This window comes from Amblyomma americanum, chromosome 9, assembly GCF_052857255.1.
Source record: "Amblyomma americanum isolate KBUSLIRL-KWMA chromosome 9, ASM5285725v1, whole genome shotgun sequence".
Taxonomy (NCBI): Eukaryota; Metazoa; Arthropoda; class Arachnida; order Ixodida; family Ixodidae; genus Amblyomma; species Amblyomma americanum.
The window spans coordinates 49,266,418-49,288,900 of record NC_135505.1 but is presented as its reverse complement, the minus strand read 5'-3'; the positions used below and the strand labels follow the sequence as shown (position 1 = coordinate 49,288,900).

At 45.7% G+C, this 22,483-nt stretch overlaps 1 protein-coding gene across 1 annotated transcript in view; it reads left to right on the top strand.

Annotated features, from left to right (window-relative positions):
* LOC144105326 (uncharacterized) overlaps positions 1-22,483 on the top strand; it is a 263,954-nt gene that overhangs the window by 170,635 nt on the left and 70,836 nt on the right. Inside the window, exons 3-5 of the mRNA XM_077638461.1 lie at positions 6,480-6,754; positions 9,626-9,869; positions 11,108-11,374. Of these exons, the coding sequence (XP_077494587.1) occupies positions 9,661-9,869; positions 11,108-11,374 (476 nt within the window). The 5' untranslated portion in view covers positions 6,480-6,754; positions 9,626-9,660. The remainder of the gene's footprint in view (positions 1-6,479; positions 6,755-9,625; positions 9,870-11,107; positions 11,375-22,483) is intronic.

The following is a 22,483-nucleotide window of genomic DNA, read 5'->3' as shown; positions in this document are numbered from 1 at the left end:
GCCCCAGAACTTCGCCTCCGTCGAAATTCGACAACCGCGGCCCGTATCGAACACGCGCATTTCGTGTCAGCAGCCGAGCATCATAACCATGCACTGCGCCGGCCACAGTAAAGTGCGTTGAGGATGTGTACTAATGTTATAGTAATTAAAAAAATAAAACTGAACATAAATACGCTAATTAGTTGTCCGAAATTGCGCGAAATGAAAAGACGGTGTTATAGTCTTCATTGGTTTCTATGTATATGAGTATGCAGTGGCGCAGTATGTCGTTCAGTGAAACCAACACAGTTATTGGTGATTGGGAATCGGTATTTTTGTTGGTGATTGGTAATCGGTAAAGCGATCGGTAATTGCGGTTGCAACTGGTGACAACGATCGGTAATGCGATTGTGTATTGGTAATCGACGACAAATAGGAATAACAGGAATAAAAAGAGAAAAAGTCAGGAAAAGGCGCTATCGCGTCTACTCTTAAGGCGAAGCTTAAGCGTCCTCGTATTTTTTTTAATAATCTAATTCCTAATCTTTATCGGCAGAAATATCTGCTTGGTTGTGGGCTCCCGGATCAATAGTCGTATAAAGGCTGTTCCTTCATAAGCTTCACTGCGAAATCGATCCGCATGTTTCAGTTTCAAATGAGAATGCTGTGAAGGTTTCAGTGGGAGCGGGCGCTGTTGGGTATATGGCCCACGTTGAAGGGCGTGATCCAGGTTGTCCTCATCGTGCAGGGGGACTTCATATGCGCAGCACGTAGAAGGAGCAAAGATAAAATTCAGTCAAGCCCCGATATATCGAACCCGCATGTTTCGAATTATTGGCTATATTGAACGTCTTGTGTAAAAATATAAGTTGCGCTGTATATCGCGCTACGTTTGCGGCGGTCGTTCGATACATCGAACGGCGCCCGGCCCCCCTGCAAGTGGCGCTTCTCCTAAAGACACTCTCTCATCATTTTCCTCACGCGGAGGCGGCTGAGCTGTGAAACCGTACGAGGAATTTGACGTCACGTGTACTTGAGTGTAGCCGTCTGTCTCGTGCACTCATTCTCCACGCTCCATCTCTGTCATGCGGCGAAGCCACCCTAACCTAAAACCTAGCGGCGGCTGTCGCCTGGCGTACTTCGCTGCCGAAGGTGTTGCGGATATTTGTTTATTGAGAATACGCCTAAAGGCCCTGGAAGGAGGGTATACCAAAAAAGGGGGGAGGGAATAGATAAAATGAATGATACATGAATATACTTATACATAAAAGGAATGCGATAATGCGATTATAGGCAACAGGCAACAAGCATATGCACCAGCTATAGACTTTATTTTAAAGAGCGATTATTCTATTTTTAGTATACTCGTGACAGGGTAAGCCATCTTATGACAGGCAGTCGCTGGATTTCAAGAGCCGTCTCCTGCGACTTCGATGAGAAGCAGTTTAGGCCTACCAACGCCCAGCCAGCAGTGTTTTGCTAGCACGCCAGCATGCGGCTCGTCTCTGCAAGAAATACATCACTTATGGCAGCATTTATGGCATTTAAGAAAAGGCAATCTTCTGTTTTGATTCACGTCATCTACTCTATGATAACATTCGTTGCATTGCAGTACACTATGTTCTTATAGATCAGAAGACAATTCAGTTGATAATTAGTGCAAATGTATCGCCGCCTTTCCTTTCCGTTTTGTTACTTTCTGTTTGGATTCCAAGCAGAGTGCTAATTCAAACTAGCTGGTTCATGGCTACAATGAACGCGCCAGGAAGAAGCACTTGCGTTCCTGCATTTTTCTGTTGCGCTGCCGTCGTTCCCTATTCGCTTCTCCTGTTCACATCCGAATAAGAACGCAGGGAATGAAGAGCGACCTAAACTTTAAACACCTGCTGCAGCAATTCGTGATTCGCGAACCTTTGTCAAGCTTAACGGGTACTGAATTTAAAGTCTGCATGAAGGTGGTACTGCTTGGGCGAAAACAGTTACAGGGCTGATCGGAAATGAAAAGTGGGCTCTGTTGGAATTAATTTATCACATCTTCTCAACCTTTCGGAATAAATAAAAGGAGCACTCTATACTACATTTAAGACTTCATGTCGTCACAATTTGAGGTGGCTAAACATGTTGTAACTTTAAGTGTCGGCAAGAGATTAAATGCACGCTTGGTACGAAGACACAGCAACAGAAATATTGGATATGAAGAATGCAGCAGCTCATAATTTATACATTATACTAAGCAGCTTAGGTGTTCCCCTAGACAGGTCTTGAATCATAATGCACAACAAAGTACTGCGGAAAACGTACAACTATGCTTAACCAGCTGCCTTCTTCGACATTTTCCGTAGAAAAAAATAGTTATCAACAGTATTCTTTGTTGAATAAAACCAGCTGGCTATTTAGGTGGTTCGTGCTTAATTATTATAAAGTTCTGCAGCCCTAAAAAAAGGCAGCACCCAAAAGGCAATGAAAAGAACTGGCGTCTTCCTTTATTTTTGCCGTCGAACTTTATTAAGCACTTTTAGCACTAAACTATTTGTGCCGATTTCTTGCAACCACCAGGCACTTTGCGGGGGCCAACGGGTAGGAGTACACTAGGGGCAGGGTTAAATGTAGGTTGATGGGAAAGCATTTGTCCCGCAGTTGGCGTACAGTCGCGAGTTAAAATGATCAGCACGGTCTATCGATCACTGCTGTGTAATAATTTCCACTCTCGGCGGTCCCGTACACGAAAACGACATAACGAGAACCACAGGCCTTCCTCAATACTCCCTCTCGGAAACTTCAGCAAAAGGTCCTCACCTGAAAAGAAACTATTTCTTTTCATTTTTTTTTCAGCTGGTCGGCGGTTACTTGGGCTGATCCTATTACTCGCGACTGTGCACTGTTTCACAAAAATATGCATTCTGAGTGGTTTGTTTTTTATTTTGCCTCTTTTCCCGCCCGAGGATGTCCTAAACTTTCGAGGGGTCAGCACGAGAGTCCCTATACAAGGTGAGGATAAGTTGGTGATATAGCGGGTGTCGCAGCCAAAACCAACCAAATCGAGAAGAACCAATTGAGTACTGTTAAAAGAAATGTCCAAGTCAGCAGTACATCTTTCTGGATACTCAGTTATTTAGAAATACTAATTAGCGTTTCAATACAGACCTCAGGATTGTCAATGCGGATTTTGTAGGTCTTCTTTAATAATTTCGGATCAGATGTTTGCACCGAGTTCCGAACTCTTGAACACCTGTTCCTGCCTGCCTCGTCATCGTCGTCGGCGTCGTCTCCATTGGCGTAACCGCTTGTCCAAGTAGCAGATCGAAGTGCCACCTGGAAGATGGCTGCCACTTGCAGATGCCGGAGGGTGGCAAGCAGCGTAAAACGCCACCTGCCTACTATCGTAATCGTCCGTCAATTGCTCTTCCGAATGGTACGGTGCAGATGCACTGGGCGAGATAATTGCGCAAGCGTGCGTCAGTTTATTTTGTGAGCATACAGTCCGTGGCTAATAGTGCCTGCTTGTGAACTATTACATGTATGTAATTAGTCACTTCCCCATGGTATAATTTTCTCTCGCTCTTACGTATTTCTGCAAGATCGCACTTTGGCCTGTGGACACTTTGGAAATACTACTAATTCGCTTTCAGTCCTTCATGTTGCACTGCGGTAATCAGCCTGTGGGTGATGCGTTGAAAAATTGATAAAACAATACGGCACGAAGCAGGTACCCAAAACCTTGGCCGTTCCTTCGACTGCCGGTATAAGCCGACCCGTTGGGCAGGCGCCGCCACCCAAATCAAGCCAGAAATCGTTCAGGCGTAAACGACGCCAGAGAACTGTGGGAACGCACCAATGGAGCCGACTCCTCGCAGCAGGCACCCCGCGAGCAGCGTAGGAGACAGTGAAAAAGCGAAGCGCATTTGTTTTCACGCTCGTTTTCATGTCAGGGAGACATCTGGGAGCGAAAAAGGGAGATAGGACCACGCGCACAGGGGCACGTACCATTGGCGAACCGTTCCATCGCTTCCCCAGGGCCCTATCGTTGTGCAGTCGGGGCACGTCTCGGCGAGGACGAGCTCCCTTCGTACGTGCCTGGACGAACGGAGCAGCTGGTCTGCACCGGTGCGGAACGGGGCTGCAGCGGCGCTGCGCGGGACCTTAATTAAAAGCCGCATATTTCACCCGAGGCTTTCCCGTCGACTCGATCTGTCCAGTGCCGCTCCTGCACATTGCTCGTTCCTCTTATTTCTCGGTGCTGTTGTTAGCTGACAACTCCGGCCCTAGGGCTATTTTGGGCTCTCTGGTTGAAAACTTTTCCCGAGGGCTGATATCGAAGAAGACTCCTGCCATCTTTGACTCTATTCCTGCCGTGTGGAGAATGTAGTAAATTATTTCTTCAACAAGCATTAGAAAGAGATAGTACTTAGTTCCATTAGGTTATCTAAATGCTGTAAATACAGCGCAGCAAAAATACAACTACCCTCTTAAACACTTCTAGTAAAGTTTCTGGACTTAACATGTCAGTGTCGGTTTGTTAAAGATGGTGATTAAGTTATTTTCTTTGTAATGTAAGTACAGATCTTTCTGTTTACAACGTATCATTTTTATTTCCGTGAAGAAGAGGTAACTCGCGCAAATTCAATTTATTCCTCCCGAATAATCGTGTTTTAAGCTCCCATGAAGCCTCCGAGCGCGCCACTGCGGTCTTCTTTTTTAGTGTTCTTGAAAACTGTGCTTGTTGCTGTGTTTTTTTTTTTCAGTGCATGTCTGTAGTTAGCGTTTTGCGCTTTTGTTGTCTGTTCTCTTTTCAAATGTCCCAACAACTCGTGATTGCTACAAAATATCCAGGATGAGGCTATCGGGCTCTAAATGGTCCTCGTGCGGTGGCAGTCCCAGCGTGTGAGGCATATTAAGGCGAAAGCCTTTAATGGCTCATGCTTTCGTCCGTTCGCAGACGGTGTCAAACGTTTAACTCGGGAACTAAAACGATGGCGAAAAAAATGGTTGCTTCAGATAGAGGAGGAAAAAAAATTACCTAGAAGCCAAGTGTTGGTGAATGTAGAGTAATTAGTTAATTATTTATAGTCAAAAATATCGAAATTTCGTCTAAATAGCGTGGACGCCGATATAGCCACGGGAACGGTGTGACATCACATCCACCGGAGGTCGTCACAGCATAGTGAAAATTTTCTCAGAATGGTCGGAAAGACGTCGGATTTGTGTCGAATTAGATGGAAAAATGCGTAGTTAATCGCAATTAATACTTAATATCCCCAAATGATGTATATTTTGGGCATCGATGTAGCTACGGGAACGGTGTGATGTCACATCCGCGGGAAGTCGTCACGGCATAGTGAAAATTGTCACAGAATTGTCGGCTTTCGCCTCTCAACATTTTAGTTGCCAAAGTGTCTCGTTATTTTTTTTTTACCTAAGTTCCTGTGTAGCGCAACACAGACGACCCGTCTACCTGCTGCTTTTCGTCGCCTCGATCGCAATCGATGCTTTCCCAGATAGCAGTACCTTCTGAACCGTCAGCAGAAGCTTTTACTGAGTTACTTAAGTGGCCTAACCTTTCGTTAAGCAATAATACTTCTCTATCCACACAACCTTCGTTAGCTTTGATGGTGTGCAAAAAGAAAGCCTTCATTTACGAACATCATGACCTTATCAAATTGTTTTCTTTTGTCAATTGCACTACAGCTCATCCCGAGAAATAGAACGCTGCAGCGCACACATTAGCACATCTTTGCTGCAGTGTTATGCCTTGTTATAGGTGTAAAATCTTTTCGTCCATCGCAACGACACTGCCGTGAATGAAAGGGCTCCTAAAGCTTAGCTTCGTAAGTTTGTGTTGTGTTAGATTTTTTTTAGTATGTTCCGACAGTCGCTGTCGTGCTTAACGATTCTCTGGTGAGCAGTTTTGATCTATAACCTACGGCATATCATGACCATTTTTTTTTTTACAGAGTTCCACTTGACGTTCTTATTTTCCCCTCGCGAAGTATTGTGATGCATATTGAGGTTTCTCTTTATATAAATATGTAATCGTAAAGGCCGACACGGCATGCTATTAGCACAAGTTTGCTTCAGGCCGGTAGTCATGTCTAGGGGATGTCTTTAACGACTTTTCCTCATTCCTTCTATTTGTGAAGGAGGCGATCATCAGGTCTTTTTCAGAAAAGAAAAATTCGCCTTCAAGTTATATTTTCCAGGGCTACTCTCTTGATTTCCATGTGCTTGACTTGTTGAATTTGCTGCCAAATGATATCGATGCGTTTAGGGACTTGTAAAGCAATTGTTTTCCAATTACAAGGATTTGTGATACTTCCACAGCTCCTGCGGGGCTATGTAGGCTACTGGGTGAGGACAATCTAGTAAAGACCTTTTTTTTTTCATCAAATACCGAGTGTGCACTGTGTAACGGGCAGTGCGCTTTTTATAAATGAACTGCGATGTCAAGCCACTAGACGAATGGTACTGTTTCTGAAAAGTTTGTTCCCGTTGTATATTTCTAGTACCCCCGAGGAACCCCGCCATGCCGTCGCGACGGTGCCGACTGACCTTGTCGTCGCCCCCTGACGCAGCGTGACGTCACCGGTGACGTTGCAGGACCTTCGATCCCGCAACCACCTTCGGGATCGTCTCCCGCCGCCCGGCGGCTGAGACGAGGGCGAGGAGAACGAGAAGGAGAGAGGGGCATCGGAGTGCGGTGGCCGAAACCGGGCGGGGCGAGCCGTGGGTTGCCCAGAGGGCGTCTTCCGGTCTCTGCTGGTCGCTGCGATGGTCTTGGGTGCGTATGCAGGTTCCCCATACAAACAGAGCGGTACACTTTACTGAACGTATTCCAACGTATATTTAATACTGGACCACACACGCCTCTCAAGTGAGAGTAAAGGGCACGTTAGCCAAATGGTCGCGTATCACCGGCGTCCGAAAATATTTCAGAATTGCACTTTTTTCAGTGCCCCGCCGCGGTGGCTCAGTGGTTAGGGCGCTCGACTACTGAACCGAAGTTCCCGGGTTCGAACCCGACCGCGGCGGCTGCGTTTTTATGGAGGAAAAACGGTAAGGCGCCCGTGTGCTGTGCGATGTCAGTGCACGTTAAAGATCCCCAGGTGGTCGAAATTATTCCGGAGCCCTCCACTACGGCACCTCTCTCTTCCTTTCTTCTTTCACTCCCTCCTTTATCCCTTCCCTTACGGCGCGGTTCAGGTGTCCAACGATATATGAGACAGATACTGCGCCATTTCTTTTCCCCCCCCAAAAACCAATTATTATTATTATTATTATTATTATTATTATTATTATTATTATTATTATTATTATTATTATTATTTTTCAGTGGAAAGGCGTAAGCCTTTCCCGGTCTTCTCTTCCTCCCTCCATTCTCAATTTTAATTTTCTTTAAATTTTGCTGTTTATGCTTTTCTTTCGTTTCAGTTTTATTTTCATTCTTAATATCTTTGTCTTGTTTTATTTTATTTAAAAAATTTTATTTACATGATTGTTATTTTTTCTCTATTTCTGGTATTTTTACTTTATTACATTTTCGGTGCTCATTAACTGTCGCTTAATCAACTTTTACAATTTATTTTATTTACCGTGCAACTTATGATTGACAGTTCAAGTGGACAATTTCCGACCGCAAACTTCCGTCTGCACCTTCTGTCCTGGCCACTCATGAGCCAAGAAAAGCTTATGCCTTAAAACTCCGCGAATTCAATGGCGACACTTCTAGCAATGTCCACGGTGCATGCGAAAGCTGCGCTTCGAGCTAGTGATCACATTCCACAGCAAATGATCATAAATCTGGTCTGTAAAAACCATTCACGATGAGAACTGTTTGAAATGAGCACAAAGTAATTCGCGTGAACTTTTGTGCACTTTTCATAAACATATCGATCCGAAAAAAAAACACCATATAAATTTGCCAGAGTTGAAGCTCATGTAGGTCAAATGCTAGGTAGCAACGAAATATATTGTATACAACGTTTCATGACTAAAGGCTAATATCCTTCGTCTGAAATAGAGCCAAAAAGGCCTGCTAACTTCGCCAGTCACCCATCGTTCGATAACCTTTCCTACATTATTTCTTACATGCCTGTAAGACTCGGTTGACAAAGCGTTTTATATTCTCGACTTACTTCAAGTAAACAAGAGCCTTTACTGTTCAAATATATTACTAATAATAATTGGTTGTTTAAATTAGGAAACAGGGGCGCCGTATAAAATTTTGTTTTCTTCTTAAGCCTGCTGAGTGCATAGAAAAACTTCATGGACAGTATTCTGGTACAAGAATGGTATTAGGACTCTCGTGTGTGTCGAAATTTCCGCCGCAAATTTATTGTGCTGTTAATTAACAATTGCAGCCGTACTCCCGTCTATGTACAACGGGAGACAAAAGTAACCGAATCCTTTTCCAACTTCCCAACAATGCCGCTCTCCAAGAGGCCGCTATCGGATTATGCTCTCCGCCTGTCTAGACTGGCGGTGTGCGTCGTCAGGTGGCGTCCACACGCGGTGTGGCATAGTGCGCCACCTTTCAGTACTTGAAAGGGGCTCAGTTACATTTGTCAGCGATAATAACAACCTAAACAAGGGAGCAAAAGCCTCGGATGCTTGCCAACGTTTCGACACGAGTCTTCCTCTCTTGTTGGCTTTGTTATTATCAAGAGCCAGTTGCCGAGCCTCCGTCTACCATGGAGTCTTGTCGGCGATAGTTCGTCGAATATAAAGCCATAAACCGTCCAAGCTTTCACCTTAAGAGTAGCGCTTGCGTGCACAGAACGTGTGCATAGATCCGATGCACTTAGAAGCCGCGCCTTTCTTTCGGGATTGGAACACGGTGCAGCCCTTACACGTGGCGCCATGACTACACTACACAACTGACAACTACACAAACAAAGTTAAATCGAATATATGCACGGCAAAAAAAGGCTATTCGCCATATAGCTAGAAAAGACTACTACACTCATACTGCCCCGCTTTTTAAGAATTTTAATGTAATGCTCGTACACTATCACTGCTTATATAACTTAGCAGTTCGCTACAAACCGCACATAACTACCTCTGAGAGCAGAATGCTTTCGATCGCCAATTTAACAACACTTACACGAACTTATCTTTCGCGTTCTGCTCATAACTGGGCGATACTTGGCCAGCAAATGCTTGCATATACTTTGCCCACTCTGTTTAACTATTTTCGCCAAAATGAAGTTAATATTGAAAATGAAAATAAGAAACGAATACACTCGTTCTTTCTCTCGCAAATGTAATTTTTCTGCTTTTCGTAAGGTGTGTTTCTCCATTGTCTTGGATTTTTTTGCGAGTTTGTTGCTATGTACAATTGCTACTATTGGCAGATCATGTTTATCATTCATATTGTACCTCTGCCTTTAATAACAAAAAGACTGAACTATGCGTAGTAAGAGCTAAAATTTCTGTAAATTTACTGGGATGTACTGCCTAAATTGTAAGTGCACCAATTGTTACTACCGACAACTCGCTGTTTTGCCATGTAATGGGGCCCGAGCGCCGCCAAGTGAATTAACGTTCACTTTTTGTCTCGGGTCCCTCATTTCTTACTGAAATGAAAATAAACTTCAAACTTCAGCGAACCCTCTTTGGACCCCCAATCCTTTTGGACGCGCTGTCGTCGCAGGGTTCCGTTGCCAGGCTCTCTGATGGCCCGTTCGCATGGCGGGCTTCACGAAGCACCTCAGCACGCACGTCTACTTCCACATGGACAGGACGGGCGCCTCCTCCTCGTCCTCTGCGCCCCCCTCGAGCAGCACCATGACCGGCAAGAAGCCCTCGGGCAGCCCACGCCTGCACAGCGGCGGAGACTCGGCCGCCGCGCCGTCCTCGCGACGGTCGCGCGACACCACCGCCAGAACGCGAACGAGGTACGCAGCAGCAGCAGTCTTTTGCAACACTTCTATCCCTTCCGCGTTACGCCTCTCTGCCTCGGACTCTTCCCGCCCAGTGCCGGTATTGTCGTCGTCTATCAGGTACGGACAGGGGGAATTGTGTGCTACTCTTGAACGGCGCACTCCTCCTGACGGAACATATAGCGCTAAGGAAACCAGGGTGAACAAAGAAAGAGACACCTCTCAAAGAAAGAGACACTTCTCAAGGCGGCTTTACTTTCAGTTCTCTAAAGCAAAATGACCTTTGACGGAATCTTAGTTTGACAGGAGAAACCAACACTCAATACACACTCGAAGAGGGACAACATGGCAGAGGTTTCAAAGGATCAGAGAAAGATGCACAGACAAATATGCTGGGGCGTCTTTATGAGCTACGGATGAAAAGAGGAGATAGAAATATTGTGAGACTTAGGGCACAGAAGCGGATGTTAGGTGAAGGTGTATGTGCTGATTACGGTAGTTGTTTGATTCTTTTATCAGTGGCCAATGCGGGTCATGGCTAGCGTGCTTTTACCTGCACAAGCCGGAATAAAACGCAAATGATTCGAACGCAGCTAAAGCCGAGCACTGTAGCAGCGAAAGGCTTGTAGTTGACGCAATATCGACGTGCACCCGTTAGCCTTTGGAATTAAGCCCCATGCCTGCCTTCACGAGACAGTGGCTCACACCGAGGAACTGTCCAATCGGGGACAAAAGTGTCCAGGACACGTGAGCATCAAGCGAAGCGTCCGGCTACGCTACCTGCTGGTGGCTCCTGTCCACAGAAGTCCGACTGACGTTTTCTCGTGGTTGGCAGTGAAATCAGCTGAGCATTGCCAAACTTGGCACCTATACACCTCGATTGTCTTTCGTGGCATCTGAAGATTTTATTTCCGAAAGTACAGTCTTGGTCAAAAGACTTACAGAAAAAAGCGCTTCGCTTCAGACGAATAACAGGGCTATTACTGCACTATTAAATACCGAATGAATTTAAAATGCTAGCGAAAGGTTTCTTCTTGCGGTATAGAAGCTTCCTGCTTGACTTGTGTTTTCAACGATCCGCTACACGAAGCATTCTAGGAACATTCATTTCTTTGCAGCTGAACGCTGCGGCCTTAAGACTTTCGATGAAGACTATACGTCGTGCACATAGCATAAATAGAAGAACTGGTTTATGGTTACAGCCCTGACATGCGGCCGTTGCTGAATAAAAATTTCCCTTTTTGTCCACACAGCAGGAGCGAGGCCACCGAGCCCTTCATAATGCCTTCGTCCGTGGCTCCGTCTCGCTACGACCCGACCAGCGCGGATTGGGACGAGTTCGACTACTTCTGCCAGAGCCCGTACCTGTTGTCGGTGAACGAGCCCCCGCCGGCCAGGGAGCGCTTCAAGCGGCGCCTCTTCAGGCGCTCGCACAAGTACTCGGATCCCCCGTCCACGGCAGCGGGGTCGCAGAGACACCTCGACCAGCCACCAGCCCAGACCAGCGCCGAGAGACTCAGGTATGCGCCCTCCACTCCATCATGGTGATTCCCTACCTCGATACGCACTGGGGCCACACCCCTTCCGGGTGTGCAAAGTATTTCTTACGGAAGTAAGATATTTTAGCGCCAGACTATCAACAATACTTTCACTCGGCCGTCCCAATCCTTCTGCGTTGCTATAGCAGCATGCTAGTCAACCTGCACGATTTCCGAGATCCAGAGGCAGGCGCATGCTCAAGTGCGTATGCACCTGGTGCCAAACTTACGTGGCGCATCGGTCGGTCTTCGGTCAGATTTGCTCATTACCTGGCCGTTTCGACGATACGTACACACTGGTTTCTGAGAACTGTAATGTTAATAATGAACGGCGGCCTTCGAAGTCATTCGAGTGCTCTGGAAGCTGGCATTCATTTTGCTAAAATTTATTCGAGACCAGTCAGCACGCCGGACATAAAACCGGCAACGTTCAGAAAACAAAAAAAAACATTTACTGACAGCGCTCTGATGCAGTATGCTGCAAAATTACAAAAGTTGCTTTTATGCGTCAGCTGTGACAAACATTTAGCCGCCGCGGTCACTCAGTGGATGGAGCTCGGCTGCTGTCCCGAAAGACAAGGATTCAATCTCGGCCCCGGCGGTCAAATTTGGATGGGAGCAAAATTCTAGAGTCCCGTGTACGGTGCGGTGTCAGTGCACATTAAAGACTCCAGGTGGTCAAAATTTCTGGAGCCTTTCACTACGGAGTCCCTCATAACCTGAGTAGCTTTGGTACGTTAAACCTCCATAAACCATCTCAACTAAACTAATGCAATTATTTACTCTTTACGGCGGCATACTGACAGATCAAGCGCGGTGGACAATACTGAGAGAAATTGAAACCTGTCACTGCTATAATCTTACTCAAAGGCAACGGCCTCTTTCCTACAGAAGCCATCTATCTGCTTTCTCGAGCTGACTGTATACGTGTGTAGACTCTGATAGCCTTGTAGCAGAACCGCTGTATTTTTTCTTGCGGTATTACTGGCTGCGCTGAGCGATTGCAGCGATACGTTCGTGGTCCTGCGTCTCACGAACCGAAAAAAGCCAGAAATAAAATGTTCCACGAGCGGCATTCGAACCCGGGAATTTCTCCCGTGAACAGAGTACGGAACCCAGTAGCCATGACGAATGTTGTGTTACTTCATGCGTACAGGCAGCATAGTCTGTGCGGCAAGGCCGCAGCATTGGCGGTGGAATTTTCAATGACGTTATCCTGGGTGGTGTACGTAATCAAGTAATCACATGAGCAACACGTGCAGATAACCCTCGCTTCTGGCTGACTTCTTTCGCTATCCTGATGACGACGAATTTACCGCGAAGCCATGGATGACTGCATAGCACGGCAGCTTGCGCGCTCGCGCAGTAGCAGCGGCACATCACGGTACGTGGCCATGAATGGTGCCTGACCGGAGCACCATGCTCTGATCGTTCTAGGTTCAGCATAACGTGGACCTGCTAGCGCAGATCGTTGTACTTCCAGAGGTGTATAATGGCAATTTAATTTGTTCAGGCAGGCCATTCTGTCATAGGAAACTTGGAAATATTCAGGTAATATAGACCTGGATACGGTATCCAAATGATTGCTATCCGTCATCTTCCACAGCAGACTTCGTCAGAGTCTCATGAAGAAAGGCGCTGGGAATCGAATCAGGCGCCAACAAAGCCATGGAAGTTGATCTCCGGGTGTAGCCGTAGTTCAAAAAGCCTTTTAAGTGTCACATATCTTCCTTATATAAGCCTTCTGTATTACGGATGTTTTTCAAAATTGCATTTTGCGTCTTTTACTGCGCTTTTTGACTTTTTCGCTCTTCTAACCTAATTCAAAATCTCAGCGAGCTTTTTCGCCAGGCAGACACAGCAGAGCTCAGCGAAAAACGTCTATGTTCATTCGAGGATTGCTACTCTAATTACTTCTGCGGATTCTCGGCGTCCTCTTTGTAGACCTCAAAAGAACAATGACAAAAAAATCCTTACAATCTAAACGGTCTCGTGCCGCCATCTAAATGGTCGCGTGTCGCCACAACAAGGAGGTCTGCGCGGTCACCGAAGTGGGCAGTGCTCTCTGTGGAGAGATCGCGCTAAGAGCACCAACAATTTAAACATTCCTTATCTGTCGTTCACGTTGCAATGCCTTGCAGCTGGGTAACTATACGCACAACGTCTCCCTCCTCATCATCGCGGATGGTTGTTTTCAGAGGTCGTGCGCCGTAATTACTGCATTTCTTGCGAGTGTTTTGAACTGGAGCCACAATCAATGCTGCAGCTTTGTTTAACGCAAAGCATCTTGTCTCCCGTATGCCACGCGTGATACGAGTGTCTATGGGCGATGCAGCATGAAAGCTAATTAGCCGTGTTTACTCCAGACGTGAGCTCGAAGGTCCGGCACACACGCACGCACACACACACACACACACACACACGGGCGCACGCACGCGCGCGCGCACACACACACACACATACACACGCACACACGCATACGCAAACACTTGCTATAGCTCTGATGAGAGGCCATGCTAATGATGATTATCATAGCACATGGTTAGCCTGCAAACAAACAAGGGCATCCGACGCCGTCGACTCAAGGAAGTGATTAGCTGCAGGCGGTGGAGATCGGGGAGAGGGAAGGAAACGGAATAGCTACAGCGAAATGTCACTGAAAATGCTACCCGGCAATGACTGACTGACGCGCACGGCGGAAGCGCGAAAGCTGCTGCTGCAAATACCGGCGCTGGAAGAAAGCGACGCGACACCGTCGCTTTCGGCGAAACGTTGTGAAAAGGCCTCGTTGCCAGCCGTGTTGTGACCGACACGGGCGGCTGCCCGATGATTGAAAGTTCGCGCGAACCTCGGCCACTCGTGGTGGCGGATGTTCACTCTCGTCGTCTTCCAGCTGCGCCTGCGGAGCGGTCAAGGGGGACTGGGCCCGCACAGCAAAGGTAACACACGCCGCGGTGTCGGATCCGTGCGCAGAGTTACGTGAGCCAGGGAGAGAGCACTTTTCACGAACTCATTACAAGTCGCTGGGACAAAGCCTAATATAAACCATCGGGATACTTCTTGAGTAAGTTATGTTTCCAGGGTAGCATATGCGGCGCGCTTAATTTGAATGCGCAGTTTAAACAAGGTATCGCTTGCAATCTTCGTCTCGTAATATGCATTGTTTATGCTCCGCCTTGCTTTCATTAGGTACAGATATTACTCGTGTGGGGCTTAAAGCGATTTCAAATGTTTGACATTCGAGGAGTTATCAGCAGAGTTCAGTTCGACAGTCAAACAGTTTGATTCGCATGTAGACACCTCCCAATGCGACAAGAGCGCCCTAACCAACGGCGTTTGTTTTTACCAGCTTTTTCGCACGACTGGCGGTGTCGTTAGCCCCACCAATTTTCTAGCTTCAGTGCTGTACGCTGTGATTGAAGGTATCTTTCAGACTTGCCTAGGTGGCAGTGCTCAACGGCAGGCACTGCTGGTTAAGCAGGGATACTTTATACAGCGTCACTAAAATGACACCCAAGGTGGGTCATTCCGTAGCAAAGGCGCCAAAGGTTGTGTTCGGCCCCCCACAATTATTAAAAACAAATTTCGGCTTTTTGTCACAATCCCGTAATAATTTCCTTTAGTAATTTGGGGCAAAAATTTCATAGGCATGGTATGCCTTTTAACTCTACAGATGAGTGAAGAACTAGGTCCCAGTAAAGAAAAAAAAGACACGATTTATCTTTTTGGACGCACAATTATCCTGAAAAATCTAAAAGCAGTGTGGTTCAGTAAAAGCTATCAATAAACTACTAACAGAGAAGTTGTTATGTATTTGATGTTAACTTTAGTCCAAAATGCACACTTTTTACAACTTTTCCAGAAAATATACGAAAAGGTACGCGGCATACGTGAGCAACATAAAACGCTTCATTGGCTGTGTGGGACGTTTGCCACTTGTTAAAATGTTTGAATTCGAACAGAAAAGTATAAATTATATCTAAAAGTCCACATTCGCACACAAGTGCTATTTGTCACGACATCATCGTCGTCATCATCATCAGCCTGACTGCACCTACTGCAGGACAAAGGCCTCTCCCATGTCTCTCCAGTTAACCCTGCCCTTTGCCAGCTGCGCCCACCCTATGCCTGTAAAAATCGTAATCTCATCCGCACACCCAACATGCTGCCACCCTCTCCTCCGCTTTCCCTCCCTTGGAATCTAGTCTGTTATCCTTGGTGACCAGCGGTTATCTCAACAGCCTTCTTATTACATGACCTGCCCAAGCCCATTTCTTCCCCTTCATTTCGACTAGAATGTCATTATGCCTTAAATATGATGCTGTAGTTTTCCAACTAAAAATACAAAATTTGCCTGATCACATAGTTGATATATTTGAAATTGCGCTTAGTGGCATTTATCAAATTTTTCTTTGCTTAAGGCAAGCAAATATTTTAGGAGTCGAATGTCATCAGTCTCATCACCATTCGTAATTGTTGTACCGCAATGGCACTGCACCACAAAGCACGGCAGCGCAGCTGATCGAATTCGTAATATCTCGTCTGCTGAAACGTTCAGGCGTTCATGCTCATACATCTTGAACGTAGTCGGCACCAGCGCTTCTCACGAGCTTTGTTAACATCAGTGGCGTCAGCGCCTATGAGAGCTCGTCCGGCCACCGATACACCCTGCCTTCTCTTGTTCCTTCGCACCGCTCGGTCGGATACTGTATATTTCGCCGGGCTTTGTGGTTGCTTGAAAATAGAATCACAGGGCTTCGACACTCATAATCTTTCCTTCACGCCCCCCCCCCCCCCCCCTCCCTTCCCCCCTTTCTTCGTTGGCGTCAGAAATGGGGATAATCGCTACCTCCTGAAAACTGTGAGAGAAGTTCTCTTAACAGAGCAGATGCAATGCAGGCTTTAACCCAGATATAGACTAAAGTGTTTGGCCGTACCAATGAAGCATCCGACGCCTTCAGGTTGTAAGACTGTTGGAACTTTGTTGGAACTATAATATGAATGAGGGCTTTACATGGTGCCCTATACAGTGGCATTTGCCAATGTTTAACCTTCGGGATTCGAATATTGGAATAAATGGCCGTGGCTACAAGATCTACGAGGCTACAATTGGTAGGTCATTAATCCAACCGCTGACGCTGCTCTCAACAAGACGTTCGTGATCTTCAGCGTTCTTTTCAACGTGGACTGTGAATATCAGTTTGCTTGGAAAGTCCTCAAACGTCATTATCGTCATCAGCAGCAGCTTTTTTAGAACCGCTGCAGGAAAATGCCTCTCCCGTATCTCCCTGAATGATCCAGTCCTGTGTCAGCGGAGGCCACCTTATTCCCGCTAACTTTTTATTCTCATCCGCCTACATAACCTTATTAATTGTGGTCGTGCTTGCAACAATTACCGCAATTTTGAATGAAATTAATTCACCTCCCGCATGTGGAAAAGACTGCTAGTCTGATTTTGCAGCACACTTCAATCAAAAAGCGGATAATGAAATTTTCCTCACAAATATACAGCCAAAAGGTTTCCTTTTAAGCCTACCAGTTGGGATCTCTCGGATGGCTGAACTCATATGCTTCAAACGAATGAGGGGCGAAGTTTCTCTCGGCTTCGAGACGTTAAGACAGTTGCTGACACAAAAGCACTACAATGTATATCCCAGAAGCTAACCTTGTGGGCTGTGCATTTTCTTTATATAAAATATGTATATTGCTTGCCATCTGTTCGCCCTGAATGCGTTCAAAGGTAGAGGTAAAACACTCAAGCGTTCAAAAAAAGGTAATCGAGTGCTTCTTGTAGAAACATTGGTCAAACTACGGCAATAGTGCTACTAAGATGGATGTAAGTCGCCTACCTGCATGCATTTTTTTACCACTGGCTATTGAGAGATGACTTACTGAGCGTCCGTGTCCTTGTGTAACGGGCTGTTTTTTTCCGGCGGTGGTGGGGTAAAATGTGAGCCAAAATAACACGCACAGGTACCTGAGCAGCGAGCTAAATGCGCTCTGCACGCGATCCCCGAGAGATCCGCAGAAGTTTTGGAGCGTCGCATGCTCACAGCGAAGTGGCAATGAATTTTACCCAAGTTACATGAAACAAGGAATTCGGTAAGTAATTTTGGTGCAGGCGAGATGCAATAACGCCTGTGTGCCACGCGATGTCAATGCATGTTACAGAACCTCGGGGGAATCGCGGTTAATCTGGAATTCTCCACTGTGGCCTGTCTTACATCCCCGTGCGCAGCTTCACGGCTTTGATAACGTCTACCGCTTTTGCAGTGACTGCAAGGCGCCGAGTTAAACAGGTTCGCACTTTTCACATGTCTTCTCTGAGCGTGTTGTCTAAGCAGCACAAGTGGCGAAAATATTAAACTCTAAGAGCGACAGCCTCGCCACTGCTGAATTGACCTTTTTATTCTCGCATGTCGCCATGCGGCCGCGATCGACGCTGTCGTACACGGTTTTAAAGGAACTTGTTATTTTTTCCATCAAGGAAATGAAGATTGTGCGAGACATTCTGAAGACGTGCGTGCTTAGGCATTTGTGTTTAGGAACGGTCTTTGTGAAGGTGCAGTTTATTTCTCGCTTGCTTCAAATTGCGACTACCAAGCTTCCGACCCCTAATAGACCGACAAATAGTCCTGTTGCGCCTTAGCACTTCTGAATGAATATTTGAACATATCGCTTAACAATTGAAAACTGAGCCTCATTCGAAGCTCACTAATTCATCGATGCTTTCTGCCTGCTCCCTAAACTATTACATTGCGCAATGACAGCCGAACTCAAATTTCAACTCGTGCTGAGGTAGCTTATTCCTACAAGACAATATCATTTGTGGCGAGATGGTATACAATGGTATTGCTGGCTGCTAAAACATTTACATTTTGCTAGAAATGAACAGTTTAAAACGAACATACAAGTTGAAAAATTTTAAATAAATCGCTGCCCACAGTACTGCCCCCCTTCCTGAGAGAACGGGGCGGCCGCAAGACTGAGTTTTTGTAGGGTAGTTCTAATAAACGAAGGGTTAGATCATTGTGTGGAACTCTGAATCTTTTTTTTTGCACTTTGACGAAGCTCCCTTTCAGACCATATTGACAGCACCGTCATCCATTAAGTCTTTCAATAGCAGTGTGTCAAAAAGAAAGTCATGAGCAGCCTTTCGGGGCCGTTCATTAGCCTGAATGAGGGCCCTTTTGCATGCGGTTACTTGTAAGCGCTTTTTTTCTGAGCTTAGAATGTAAGTCATATTTAACAGACCCTGTTAAACGCACAGATTGCAGTTGTGTGGTAACTATTCTTAAACTCAACTACTTATATTTGGCACTTCTCTAATCTCTATCAATATAAAAGTCTTTGCGATATACGGCAAGAAAAATAATCTCGTAGCGCCCCCCCCCCCCCAAAAAAAAAAAAAGAAGTCAGTTTGGGCTACGTTCTCAAGCGCTAACTGTAAATGATGAGCATAAATTAAAGTTATTCCAGAACCTCCTGATTCCACACTGTAGTATGCAAAGAATGCTGGTTCGTTCAACGAACACAGTGAAGCCTTCTTTGAAAGCACTGAACTTTAACTGAGAATAAGTGCTTCTTTTTTCAGATTAATGTACAGAAAGAAACAGAGATTCGCATGAGATTATTAGGGGCAGTTAGAATAATTAGTTGCGTCAAGTTCTGCTAGGTCGCGTACAGCAGATTATAGCCACCAGTGACATTTTGACCGTTGATAAAACGGTAATTTGCGTCAGCGGAAACTGCCGTAAAGTCGGAACGATTTTTTCTGCATGAGGTTAAAAGTCTGCAAATCTCCTCATGAGTGTGGGCAGCACATCTTTGAATAAAAAATAGAGTTAAACGTCAGCACGTACGTGATTTTTTTTAAAGGGAAAGTGCAGTCATTAGTGAGAACTACACAGAACTGAAGTACATTTAATACGAACGTAATGATTAGTAACCCTCAGCGGGAGCAGAACTGCTCGTTTTTATCGAATGACGTACAGCATCAACGTACCTAAATATAGTGTGCTGAAAACTGGAGTTCGCGAGCCTGAGTTCCCGGGTTCGGACCCGGCCGCGGCGACCTCGTTTAGATAGAGGCGGAACGCAAAGGCGCCCGCGTGCTGTATGATGTCAGTGCACATTAAAGATCCCCAATATAGTAGAAATTATTCTGGAGCCCTCTACTATGGCACCTCTTTCTTCTTTTCTTCTTTCGCTCCTTCCTTTCTATCCTCACGATGCAGTTCGGGTGTCCACCTAGATGTGAGACAATTACTGCGTCTTTTCTTTTCCTCAAAAACCAATTTACCAGTTTTAATTAGCTTGTGCATATTGTATAGAAATGTAGCTCTCAACAAAAAAGCACTTTGTGCGATAATTCACGAACCCGCCGCGGTGGCTCAGTGGTTAGGGCGCTCGACTACTGATCCGGAGTTCCCGGGTTCGAACCCGACCGCGGCGGCTGCGTTTTTATGGAGGAAAAACGCTAAGGCGCCCGTGTGCTGTGCGATGTCAGTGCACGTTAAAGATCCCCAGGTGGTCGAAACTATTCCGGAGCCCTCCACTACGGCACCTCTTCTTCCTTTCTTCTTTCACTCCCTCCTTTATCCCTTCCCTTACGGCGCGGTTCAGGTGTCCAACGATATATGAGACAGATACTGCGCCATTTCCTTTCCCCAAAAACCAATTATTATTATTATAATGCACGAGCGATATATTTGAGCGGACGGCTCCAGCAACGTAGATTCAATGGAAAGTCGATTTTTTTTTTTTGCCTACCACAGGTGAGAAAAGCTCCACCTGAGATGCTCCTGCAGGCAGTGAAGGCTGGTTAGACGCGCACCTCCTATTCTTAATATATGCTGGAAATAATGAGTATTGCCTTTGTTTAGAATCACTTTGGGGTGTTCACTTATTCTCTATTAAAAAATTGTACTAAGAAAGGGTGGCGCCAAACGGGGCATAAATTTCCAAATCGTCGGCGTCATTTTTCATTCGCAGGTATCAAAAAACAAATAGTGCCGAATTATTTCCACACCGTCCTAACATTATGGTCATCAACTATGAAATGTCCAAATGAATAGGAATAAATTAAAATTTTTGAAATCTAAAACTTCAAAATGTCTCATATTTCCCCATCCCATGAAGCAAAATGAGACGACGTTCCAGAATCACCATATTACTCATCCTTGCAAAAAATACACACGAAGTTGGCTGCATGAACATGTAGACAATTTGTTCGAGCTATCCGAATGATAGACACTCTACTGAGACCGAATGCGGCACTGTTTCGTTTCATGGCCCACTGCATTCTGCGCAGTTCTACCGTCGGTCTTTGCACGCGTGCAGGATTTCCTGCCTTCGTCGCAACTTTTTGCTGCCTTAGTGTCCGAGTTGTTGCTTTGGTCAGCCGTGTTGAAAGGACGTATTTAGTAGCGCGTGAACACCAGGGGCTGTATTCTATGAGCGGTTCAATTTCAACTGTCTATTTCGCGTCAGATATAATTTGTCAGATATACCCGCGGCTTTCAAGCGTCTGTCGGAAGAGACCCGGCCACTGCGTAGTTGGCGACCGGACCTCGCCGGACATCACTGGCTGCCGTTGCCTGCGATACGGACTGGGATGTGCCTGGAATGCACCTCACCATTGGCTGCATATTTGATGCATTTTCTGACAATGGTAAGGCGGGGTCGCTTGCCAAAGTCGCTTTAAAACCACGGGTATATTGAGCGACCATTGACAAGACCGAGTGAATGTGAAATGGACCACGTAATATGAACAGCTCATAGAATGCTGTCAAAGGTTTTTCATGCGATCGTAGGACAGAACAAAGCCAGCTCCATTGCCAGAATGGGTTGCAAAAATAGCTGTTCGTTCCCGCTGGTCAGAGTGCGATGCTGAGGTTCTCGAGACATTTTATACTGTTCCTGTTTTTCATATTCCCTTATTTTCTTTACTTTTATGTGGTGGGCACCTTTGGGAACACCAAAACACATGTTGGAACCGGCGCTTCTAGCATATCGCTAGAGCTGTTTTCTTGTTTTCTGCGCGGTAGTCGCCATTCCTTCCTTTTACTACGCTGACGCTATCCACGAAAGCAGGAAAACAATGCGTAGGGGTTTTGAGCGCGGAATGAAACCATTACATCTACTTCAGACCCGCGAGAGCATCACAACGTCGCGTTAAGGCAATTTTATCTTAATAACCAACAGCGCCAAAAGGCTTAAACCTTGCATGAGATAAGAGCAATAACTAGCTGTAATAACAACGCAGTTTCGTTAGCCTAGGACGCCAGGCTGATTTGAGCTGCACAGTTTTCAAAAATCTGGCGTGCAAAACTTCGCGACTCATGTCCAGCTTTCTCGGGCAAAAGTTTTGAAAATTGGAAAATTGTATGACACTGTTATGGAAATATTGAAACTCCATTCTTCTGATGTCTAACAAAATCTTTTTCCTAAACTGTCTCCATCGATCGCATCGAGTAGTTAAGACTGCCGTACAAAACAAATGGGGAACGCTCCTGAGGATAGCAAAAACGTGAATAGAAACAAAAATACAAGACTGTCGTCGGGTGATCTGCGGCTATACTGATTGTTATAGTGAAATCTTACATTGTATTTAAAAAATGTGTTTGTACGCGATTTCATAAAACAGCTCAAAAATGCTTTTGTCCAGAATTGCTGGGTATGTTCAACCACTTTTTCATTGACCGAGGTTTTCTTAGCAACTTTTTCTCTGCTTACAAGGAGCCAATCTGGTAAGCATTAAACTCCAATGTAGGGGTGATGTGACCAGTCATAGCGAATAAATATCAAGTTAATATGTCAGTTCAGTTAACAGTTACGGGGCCCTTACGTAAGAAATAAGTTTTTCTCCGCTTTCCTCTACTTCAAGTAAATGTTACAACGGCCGCACGTGGTGTCCCAATATTCGGAGCAATCGCAAAATGCGTGCTTCACAGGAGTGTTTAAAGCAAAGGAGATAAAAATGAATTCAACTGCATCAAAATTATGCTCTAGCAAATGCAATGTGTGCTACGGATGGAAGACAGCAATCTTGTACCGGCTGCGGCGGCAGTCGCAATATCGCATGCAGTT